Source organism: Littorina saxatilis, linkage group LG9, assembly GCF_037325665.1.
Source record: "Littorina saxatilis isolate snail1 linkage group LG9, US_GU_Lsax_2.0, whole genome shotgun sequence".
Lineage (NCBI taxonomy): Eukaryota > Metazoa > Mollusca > Gastropoda > Littorinimorpha > Littorinidae > Littorina > Littorina saxatilis.
In genome coordinates this window covers 56,305,923-56,317,406 of record NC_090253.1, presented here as the reverse complement: position 1 = coordinate 56,317,406, position 11,484 = coordinate 56,305,923, and the positions used below count along the sequence as shown (strand labels likewise).

The 11,484-nt window shown below is 42.0% G+C and overlaps 1 protein-coding gene across 1 annotated transcript; it reads right to left on the bottom strand.

The window, feature by feature from the left end:
* Window positions 1-3,963: 3,963 nt before the first annotated feature.
* Window positions 3,964-10,916, bottom strand: LOC138977479 (von Willebrand factor D and EGF domain-containing protein-like). Its single transcript, XM_070350338.1, has 3 exons — window positions 10,677-10,916; window positions 9,395-9,543; window positions 3,964-4,827 (listed from the first exon to the last, which is right to left on the bottom strand). Exons 2-3 carry the CDS (start codon window positions 9,413-9,415, stop codon window positions 4,606-4,608), a joined length of 243 nt encoding a protein of 80 aa, XP_070206439.1. The 5' UTR covers window positions 9,416-9,543; window positions 10,677-10,916; the 3' UTR covers window positions 3,964-4,605.
* Between the last annotated feature and the right edge of the window lie 568 nt (window positions 10,917-11,484).

Here is an 11,484-nt window from a genome sequence, read left to right as displayed (position 1 = left end):
AAACCGAAATGGATATGCATAGCATCATCATTATCAGTTACCCCATCTCATCAATCATCGTAAATAAAGGTTTCTCAGGTCTGGTGGAACTGGGACAGAAAAATAAGAAAACTGACACATTTTTGAGGGTCATTAATTATCATATATGCAAATTATGCAACAAGGAAACTGTCATTTAGAAAGTGTGTTTGTGCGTGCTTCGCCGACACCTGCTCAGCCCGTCTCGGTTTAATAATAATAATAAATGAGCATTTATATAGCGCAACATCATAACTTTACAATTATGCTCTTTGCGCTTGACACATTTAAAATTAAATTAAAACACAGTTATACAAGCATTTACATCTACATTCATAGTCAACAACGCTTAATTAAAAGCATACACCATCAAACATACATTACAAAAAATTCTTCCACTAACTAAGTAATAAAAACATGAATAAAATAGGTAGTGAAAACAAGGAAATACCAGCTGAATACCCTTAATCAAACAGAACATGTTATCAACAATAGTAAAAACAACAAATACACTACATGTAGCCTACTGATGGACTGAAAAAACCAAAATCAGGGGTTGTATTTCTTGAAGAGGTGTGTTTTAAGTGTTCGTTTGAATGCTTGGGGGGACTGATGTGAAAGGGGAGATAATTCCATTGTGTGGGTGCGCAGAAAGTCGTTGTCCGTATGTTTTGGTTTTTGTGTGTGGAATGGTAAGGATGCGACAGTCCGAAGAGGCACGGAGTTGTCTTGCTGGAGAATAGACAGTGAGGAGTTCAGAGAAGTAAGCAGAAGACGAGCCAGAAAAGTTAAAGCAGAGGGTGGACAGTTGGTAGTCAATGCGGGCTTGACTAGGTAACCAGTGCAGTGTGCGAAGAAGTGGTGTTGCGTGATCTCGTTTTTGTGCTTTGAGAATGAGGCGTGCTGCCGAGTTTTGGATTTTTTTGTAGTTTATGCAGGAGGTACAGAGGACAGCCAGAGAGAAGAGAGTTGCAGTAGTCAAGTTTAGAAAGAACAAAGGCACAGACAAGAGTGTTAGTTGTTTGAGAGGAGAGTGTGTGGCGAATGGTGCTGATCTTACGAAGCTCAAAATAAGCTGCTCTACAGACTAAAGATATATGTTTGTTAAGGGTCATGTCAGATGAGAGGGTTAATCCAAGGTACCCCCCGCGGGTTAGGGGGAAGAATTTACCCGATGCTCCCCAGCATGTCGTAAGAAGCGACTAACGGATTCTGTTTCTCCTTTTACCCTTGTTAAGTGTTTCTTGTATAGAATATAGTCAATGTTTGTAAAGATTTTAGTCAAGCAGTATGTAAGAAATGTTTAGTCCTTTGTACTGGAAACTTGCATTCTCCCAGTAAGGTAATATATTGTACTACGTTGCAAGCCCCTGGAGCAATTTTTTGATTAGTGCTTTTGTGAACAAGAAACAATTAACAAGTGGCTCTATCCCATCTCCCCCCCCCCCCCTTCCCCGTCGCGATATAACCTTCGTGGTTGAAAACGACGTTAAACACCAAATAAATAAAAAAGAAAGAATCCAAGGTTTCTAGCTGATGGTGAGAAAAGAATGTCGGTGTTGCCTATTTGAACAGAAACAGGTTGGGGAGAGGGAAATGTAGTGTTCTTCTTTTTGCACAGTAAGACGATCAGTCCTACCATCATTCAGCTTAAGTTTGTTATCGACCATCCAAGATTTAACATCAGTGATGCATGTCTGAATGGTCTGGATGGCGGAATGTGTCTCTGCAGGGGGACTGGGTTTATACAGCTGGGTGTCATCAGCAAAAGACTGATTTAAAACAGAATGGTTTTGAATCAGTGTGGAGAGGGGCTTAGTGTACATGATCTTTACCGGTTAAAATTTGTCATTAAAAACTAATGCTTTCTTACAGCTTAAAAAAATATCACATTTTACTCCTCATCGTCTCCTGAATTTAAAAATCTATAGACATGTTTTTTTAACTTTAAAAACAGACTCAGAATTTAAAGGAAATAGGTTTAGCATAATGTTCGCTTGCTTTGCGGAGAGGATTGCGTGACCCGTCTCGGTCTTCGGGTATGGTAAGCCGAGACTATCCGAATGTAGTCTTGCCGATGACTGGTTTCAGGAGTTGATCTTTTAGTTTGATGCCTACATATTGACTAAATGTGTTTATATCGCTTTACGCGCCTTGTTTAGTTTCAGGCCGACAGGTTGACTTTATGTGTTGATAGGGCCTATTGTATGTCGTGACTTGGTTGTTTTCGTATGGTCTTACAACAGTACGTCGTCGATATTTCTGTTTCATGTAATCTGTTGAATCGAATGCGAGTAGGAATTTTGAAGGGCAAAACAACTATCTGCTGTAATGTGAGATGGATAGTAGAATATTGTTTTTCATGGAGAATGCTCGGGCGTTCCCTGATGATTAATGTATTTCGAAACAGGAAGCGCCCGAAGGTTCTTCCTGAAAAACAATATTCTATCCCTCTCACATTACAGGAGATAGTTGTTTAGTTGCCCAAGACTAACCAGCATGATAGACTGTCACCAAGACTAACCAGCATGATAGACTGTCACAAAGACTAACCAGCATGATAGACTGTCACCAAGACTAACCAGCATGATAGACTGTCACCAAGACTAACCAGCATGATAGACTGTCACCAAGACTAACCAGCATGATAGACTGTCACCAAGACTCACCAGCATGATAGACTGTCACCAAGACTAACCAGCATGATAGACTGTCACCAAGACTAACCAGCATGATAGACTGTCACCAAGACGGGCGCAGTGGCCTGGTGGATAAGACATGGGCCTCCTGATCGGAAGGTCGGGAGTTCAAATCCCGGCCGGGGCCGCCTCGTGGGTTAAGGGTGGAGATTTTTTCCGATCTCCCACGTCAACGTATGTACAGATCTGTTAGTGCCTTATCCCCCTTCGTGTGTACACGCAAGCACAAGACCAAGTGCGCACGGAAAAGATCCTGTAATCCATGTCAGAGTTCGGTGGGTTATTGAAACACGAAAATGCCCAGCATGCTTCCCCCGAAATCGGCGTATGGCTGCCTGAATGGTGGGGTAAAAACGTACATGTAAACATCCACTCGTGCAAAAACATGAGTGAACGTGGGAGTTTCAGCCCATGAACAAAGACGAAGAAGACTATGACCACGCTGGGCGACAGTGAAAAGTGTAGAATCTATCCCGGAAGCGTTTTGTGCAAACCTCCCACCTCCCTGAACTTATTAAATTTGACGTCGTAGTTTAATTAAGAAGGGGCAGATTCCTGCAAGATACGGCGTCAGCCTAAAATCTCCATCCTTCGGTAATAAAGATAGATACATGAATGAATTGATAATGAATCAATCAATCAACCAATCTCTGTCTCTGTCTGTCTGTCTGTCTCTGTCTCTGTCTGTCTGTCTGTCTGTCTGTCTGTCTCTCTCTCTCTTCAACCAGAAGGAAAGTGAAAGCACTCTTTCTAAGCCACTGCGTGCAGAACTTTTTGTTTAATGTAACAGTATGGCACAGCTTACAGACGGACAGCGTTAAATCAGAACTGATCCGCGCGCGCACGTGTGTGTGTGTGTGTGTGTGTGTGTGGGGGGGTATGTCTGTGTCTGTGTGTGGGTGGGTGGGTGTGTATGTGTGTGTATGTGTGTGGGTGTGCGTGTGTGCGTGTGTCTGTGTCTGTGTCTGTGCGTGTGTGTGTCTGTGTGTGTGTGTGTGTGTGGGGGGGGGGGGGGTGTACCGTAGAAGCGTTGCTCTGTTTCCGCACACTTCACGGGGCAAGTCCAGTTAAAAACTGTTTTAATGGAATAGCACGAACAAAATTACATTCTCTACAATTGTTTTTTTTTTACTCGACCTTTTGAATAAACAAAACATCAATCGAAAAATATTACGCGCAGCTGTCTTTACTTCACTAAGTGAGACGCTGAAATTTGGATAAGTTTTTGGAGCTCCGATGTCTCATGCGGTCATTGTCAAACTGAGATTAGGGAGAACAAGATACAGGTATAAATGCTATTTTGTTGTGTAAGTAGAAAAAAACAGTCCTCTTTCATTTCATACCCAAAACATCTCTGTGCTGTTAATTTTACAGTTTGAGTTACTATAAGCGAAATACTATTTATCAATATTTATTAACCAACCTGCATATGTACCAGACAAAACAATGCCTGGCAACAAACAAAGAACACAGATTCTGTTTATCATTCTTTATTTGAGCATCTGGGTACAACTGAGTACAGCACCAAGATTAACGGGAATTCATTGTAAAGAGAAATAACATTACAAAAAATATCATAACTTATTTATAATAATAATAATTTAAAAACAAATATCTGCTGAAAATGCAAACATCGGCTAGCTTTGAAATGCCGAAAATTGTCAGCGCACACATCGTAAAGTGTGTCTTGAGATTTTAATTAAACCGGGTTTTCCAAAACGCTGTCACTTATCTGCACGTGATCATTTGACCGTTTTTACGGTCACCTGCGTACGCGGTGTGTTAGAGCAGCACCGTACAGAGGGGTTCTGCGGGAAACGCAGCAAAAAGAAAGTGGGACATTTTTCTCGGACTCGTGTAGCAGATGCCAGGCACTAACACTTGATCTCTAGACTGTTTTGGCACAGTACGCAAGATCACAGTCCTTCGGTGCTTCCAGTTTGTACAGGTAGAAGGCTCCACAGTTGCGGACTGTGATGGGTGTGCGAAACCAGTTGCAGCTCCACCAATGTTGAGCACATGCGCGTGCAGCTTTCTCCTGTCCCACTGCTGGCAGCTTCCCGCCCTCTAGGTCAAGCCAGTAGGGACTGCGCGTACCGCAGTGAGAGCTCTGAAACAATTAGGGCAAAAGACCACCAGCTTCATATCCAGAGCTGGACTCCCAGTGGTGTATAGGCGAACGACAAGAAGAAGATTAGGGCAATAAAAAGGTTTGTCATCATGTTCACGAGTTTTCATTCACAAGCACCTGGGAAATAAATCTCATGTTCCCCAGGCAATAAATCCCCGGTTACCATAGTTGCAGGAAGCAGGTTATACACGGATAATCAAAAGCAAACCCAATAGAAACGCTCCGGGATTCTTCGGCTCTTTTCCTTGGTGTTTCCCCAGACCTAAACAGACGACACGACACTGCTTTGCAAAGTTCCAAAAACGAACTGGCAAACGTAAACAAAAAACAAAACTACTTCATGAAAGGTCATACATTCATCAAAAACAAATGAAACTTAGCGATATGTTTTGTCTTCTTACAGAGTCATGGAGTGCGTGTATCTGTGTTTCGATACACAGACGTTCGGAGAAACACGAACGTCAAGTTCAAGTAAAACGACCCCTGACACACACATTTTGACCCGTGCACAAGACGTTGTATCGATAAACAAAGCACAAATAAGAAACAATAATAAAAGCAAAGAAAATAGCAACAAGATATGCAAACATCTAACAAAGCCGAGCAAGCAGAATGACAGGTCTAATGAAAAACAAAGAGGTACTGAGTCGGAAACAAGATCGCGATTCTTTTCTTCGCTGCACGACGCGAACCTTCTGTAACCTTTGACCAAACGTAGCTTCCACATTCGATCACTCAGCTTAATATTTACAACAGAAAGCCGAGGGGGTGGAATACCGAGATGAACCTACAGAACTGTGCATCCTCAAACCTGACATATTCATCCCAACATTTTATGAACTCAAAAACACAGAAAGTTGCTTCCACACGCCAGCTTTGATTGCCAGTGGTTATCAAACCGGGACTCGTGTGGGTAATTATCAGCACGGAACCCGTGTTTCAAAACATGGCTCCCTGGGTTGATTGTGCACTTATTTTCTCACTACCAAAATGATGACAAAAACGATGTTTGGTGGTTTGTTGACAGACCAGCTTCGGGGGGCATATCGACTTTTGTTTCATATTTATTGAAACAAAAGACGATATGCTCCCCCTCGGACGGACCAAAGAGCTGGTCTGTCAACAACCCATCAAACTTCTTATAATGTTTCCGACAACAAGAACAAAAGAAGGGTCGGTGTTCTTTTTCATTTATTTTGTTATTATTGTATTTGTTTGAAGTGTGTGTGAGGTTGTTTTTTAAATTGATTTACAAAGGTGCATGTGTCTTTTGATTGGCCGGAAATCGTGTGTGTCGGCTGTGTCACCTGAATAAGTGAAAAGAGCAACTTTCTTTGTCTGCAAAAACGAGTTTGTCATTTTTGATTTTAATATTTGAAGGGCCGAACGAAATTCTTGGGTCGTGAGAAAAAAAAGAAAGTTAAGTCGAGGAATCGAAAACATTGATAGGTTTATTTTCTTAGCCTAAATGCCGTGTGGCATAGGGGTGGTGTTTATTTTTGATTCTCAGAAAATAACCCTTATTTTAACCCAGATTAAAGCAGGTACTGTTATAAACTACCCGTCATAAAAACAGAATGCCTTCCAGTGCATATATTTGTGATGAGTCCGTGTGTTGTGAAACCAGTTAAATGACTGAAAAGGCCATACATTACCCGACCATATTCAGCAAACAGATTGCCTTCCAGTGCATATATTTGTGATGAGTCCGTGTGTTGTGAAACCAGTTACATGACTTGAAAGGCCATACATTACCCGACCATATTCAGCAAACAGATTGCCTTCCAGTGCATATATTTGTGACTAGAGGTGAATCGCGAGACAGAGACAGACAGCGTGGCGGTTCACCACACTCACCTTTGAAGGCGAAGTCCTGTCAAACGGGATTGAGAATTTTAGAGCTTATTTCTTAGCCCTATATTATCTGTTGTGGCTTCTCAAATGCCAGAACATACAGACAGACAAAAGCCGCTAGACCCCATCACAAACAGAACTCTAAAATCCACAGGTGTTGCCCACACACACACACACACACAAACACACACACACACACAGAGAAGCCGTAAAAAATATATGTATATCTATATATAAATATATATAGAGATAGATGATAGTGTATTTTTCGCGTGGCTATAAATTGATTCGACCTTTTCACTTTGACAGTAAGAACAACTTACGGGTGCAAGGGAAGCGTTCTGGACAGCGCAGTGACATTCTAAAAATAGTAACGTAGAAACGGGAATATGGATTGAAGCCACACGAAGGAAGGGAGATAAACGCAAAACACTGGAGAAGATAAGGAAGAGTTACTGGGAATGGTGAAATGAACAGAAAAACCAAAATCGGTTCAGCGCTGCGCGCTGAGAGCACGTGTTGAAATATCTCATCGATGATATTGTGTCCGGGGTGTAGCTGAATACGGTGTCCAAATTTGAAAAAGATCCACCGAGAACTTTGGCGTTGTGATGTGGTCTAGCGGCTTTGGTGTGTCGGTATGGGGGCCCCGGTAGCTGAGGTGGAATCAAAATCGGTTCAGCGCTGCGCGCTGAGAGCACGTGTTGAAATATCTCATCGATGAGGTTGTGTCCGGGGTGTAGCTGAATACGGTGTCCAAATTTGAAAAAAGATCCACCGAGAACTTTGGCCGTGCATCGCGAACAGACAGACAGACAGACAGACAGACAGACAGACAGACACTAATCGTCGTATATATATATATATATATACTAGAGGAATACCCGGCTTCGCCGGGGTGAATCGCGAGACAGACACAGACAGCGTGGCGGTTCACCACATTCACCTTTGAAGGCGAAGTCCTGTCAAATTGGATTGAGAATTTTAGGGCTTATTTCTTAGCCCTATATTATCTGTTGTGGCTTCTCAAATGCCAGAACATACAGACAGTTTAGTTAAAATTAATATTAAAAGTCCTACGGTTTTGAGCCATTAAGGACTTGAGTGTTTGTCCGCTTTCAACATACAGACAGACAAAAGCCGCTAGACCCCATCACAAACAGAACTCTAAAATCCACAGGTGTTGCTCACACACACACACAAACACACACACACACAGAGAAGCCGTATATATATATATGTATATCTATATCTATAAATATATAGAGATAGGTGACAGTGTATTTTTTGCGTGGCTATAAATTGATTCGACCTTTTCACTTTGACAGTAAGAACAACTTACGGGTGCAAGGGAAGCGTTCTGGACAGCGCAGTGACATTCTAAAAATAGTAACGTAGAAACGGGAATATGGATTGAAGCCACACGAAGGAAGGGAGATAAACGCAAAACACTGGAGAAGATAAGGAAGAGTTACTGGGAATGGTGAAATGAACAGCACGAGAGCACGTGTTGAAATATCTCATCGATGATATTGTGTCCGGGGTGTAGGTGAATACCGTGTCCAAATTTGAAAAAGATCCACCGAGAACTTTGGCGTTGTGATGTGGTCTAGCGGCTTTGGTGTGTCGGTATGGGGGCCCAGGTAGCTGAGGTGGAACCAAAATTGGTTCAGCGCTGCGCGCTGAGAGCACGTATTGAAATATCTCATCGACCAGATTTTGTCCGGGGGTGTATCTGAGTATGGACACCAAATTTGAAGCAGATCCATCGAGAAGTTTGGCCGTGCATGGCGAATACACACATACACAGACAGACAGACATACAGACAGACAGACAGACACACAGACACAAGTCGTATATATATATAGATAGATGAGTCCGTGTGTTGTGAAACCAGTTAAATGACTGAAAAGGCCATACATTACCCGACCATATTCAGCAAACAAATTGATTTTGCATGAGGTAGCGTCTATGCAGTTGAAAAGACAACACTGACACCACCGAAAATCATATTCACAAAAGCAAAGTTCCCGTGTCAAATTTGACCAAACCAATCGCATACACTCGTGTTGTCAAGATAGCTAAGAGAAAGAGACGTCTTTACCTAAAGAGCGACCAAAAGTTTTGCGTTTCATTGGAAGGAACAATCAAATTATATTTAAAACAGTCCTTTTTTGTTTACCTACCTGTTCAAACAATGACGCTATCGGCTATGGTATGCTGAACGGTGTAGACATGATTCGTCTCAAAAGCGACTTTTGACGCCGTTTTCGCGGATAATGAGACAAACAACGGTACATTTCAGAGACTCTTTATCGCATTGCCTTCAACTTGTCAGAGCTTTTTGCATACACATGTTGTAAAATACACATGGAAGATAAGGGAAGATGCCATTTAAGAAGATAATTCATTAAGTAGAAGTGCAACGCCAGCGCACTGCAGAAGGAGAACTCACCTCTCTCTCTCTCTCTCTCTCTCTCTCTCTCTCTCTCTCTCTCTCTCTCTCTCTCTCTCTCTTTCTCTCTCTCTCTCTCTCTCTCTCTCTTTCTCTCTATCTCTCTCTCTCACACACACACGCACACGCACACGCACACACACACACAAAAACACCCCACTACACACACACACACACACACACACACACACGCACACACATACACACACACATACACACGCACAAAAACTACTCACAGGAACACAGGACGTTGGCATAACGGCGTCAGCATTGTTGAGGCGGAAACGATACCAGCCAAAAGGGAGGTTTCTGTCACACAAAGTACCACCACCATTGTTCACATCTCTTGCGACGTCATCCAGCACTGTGTACTTTCCACAGGGACCTGCGAAATGGTTTGACAATCACAGTCAAGCACAAGATATATCTCAGACGATCTCAAAGCTGTTCCTTATTGACCCCGAAGTCGACTTCGAGCAGTTTTATAGTCCAGCACAAGATATATCTCAGACGATCTCAAGGCTGTTCTTTATTGACCCCGAAGTCGACTTCGAGAAGTTTTATAGTCCAGCACAAGATATATCTCAGACGATCTCAAGGCTGTTCTTTATTGACCCCGAAGTCGACTTCGAGCAGTTTTTACGGGGTCTTTTTACCGAAAATTCAGCGCCAAAGCGTCGTGCAGCCAGCTGTTTGCATTCTAACTTTCACGACTTTTTTGTGCCAGACAAATCATCCGCCCAAAACAGCTAAACTTGTTTGCTCCCTGGTACTCCAGAAAGTTACCAGTCCTAAAAATCCCATTAATGAAGTGTGTCCTCTATAGTAACACAACCTTGTTGCGATATAATATAAAACTAATATAATATCACACTGTCAAAACATGGGTTGACTTTTCCCCCGAAATGTTGCTTCTTCAACGTTGTAACTTCCAACAAGTACAGTTAAAAGTTTTTACTTGCGCGATGGGGATTCATGTGCTGTAAAAATAATAGATATATATGCACACCATGACGTTATTCCAATGCACAGAATACGACATCACAGCAGTCCACATTTCGTGAACTGTGTTCGAGGTAGGAATCGATTGCATTTGATATAAGGCCTGTGACCCGAAATACAATTAAAAGTTCTTTCTTTTGCCATTAACTATATACAGGAATGGATGCAGACTTTGTTGAATTATATACATATTAGAGGTGACTGCGTTGGCGGCCATCCGTCGCGATATAACCTTGAACGGTTGAAAACGACGTTAAACACCAAATAAAGACAGAAAGAAAGAAAAGTTGGCGGCCATTTTGAAAACTCACATGACGCCCATGGAAATACCATTCAGGGCGAACATTCATCATAGCTGTATTCACATATAATGCATGTGTCTGTGTAACTAGATGATATTATCATGACACATGCATTTTTTCTTCTAAAAAGAATTGTTTAGAGTGTCACTTATTTTGAAAGCAATATATTTCAGCTTCTACACAAATCAGCTTATTTTGAAAATGACATACTCACCACAGTTCTGTTCGTCACTGCCATCAACGCAGTCAAGGTGACCTAAGGATTATCCGTCACAACGCCCCTGCTGTGGTATGCACTGCTTGTTCGTGCACTGCCAGTAGCCCCGGCCGTGGACACGTCCAAAGCTCTGTGCCCAAATTAAATACATAATTATGTAAGGGAAAGAACAGAAAACGAGGCATCATGCTTCAAGAAAATTGCCAGTCTCACAAGACAAATGTATTACAAAGCAGGTCCCTTAAAGAGAAATCAATGCAACACTTTTAGTGAACCTGTGGGCTTTAAAGAATGAAACTAAATACACTGCAGATTTTCACCATGACTGGTAAATCATAGCATATTATGCTAGCCGAAATTCTATGGGCCAAATACATCTCATGTGCATACAAAGGAATGTTTTTGACTATTTTGTTTGCTTGTTTCCGATCCCAAAAAGTGAGTCCCTTTGATATTCCCGCTGGGTCTTGACAGAAATACAAGCCATATAAAACAAGAAGGGCAAAGCCCATACGACTCACATGCTTGACCTTGACCTTTACATGACCTTGACCTTCAGGGTCAAGGTCAAATAACTAAACCTAGCAATGACATCATACACTAAGAACTGCTTTACACATTTTTCCTACCAAAATACATGTGACCTTGACCCAAGGTCAAGGTCATCCAAGGTCATGCAACACAAAGCTGTTAATTCAAGACATAGGAAGTACAATGGTGCTTATTGGCTCTTTCTACCATGAGATATGGTCACTTTTAGTGGTTCACTACCTTATTTTGGTCACATTTCATAAGGGTCAAAGTG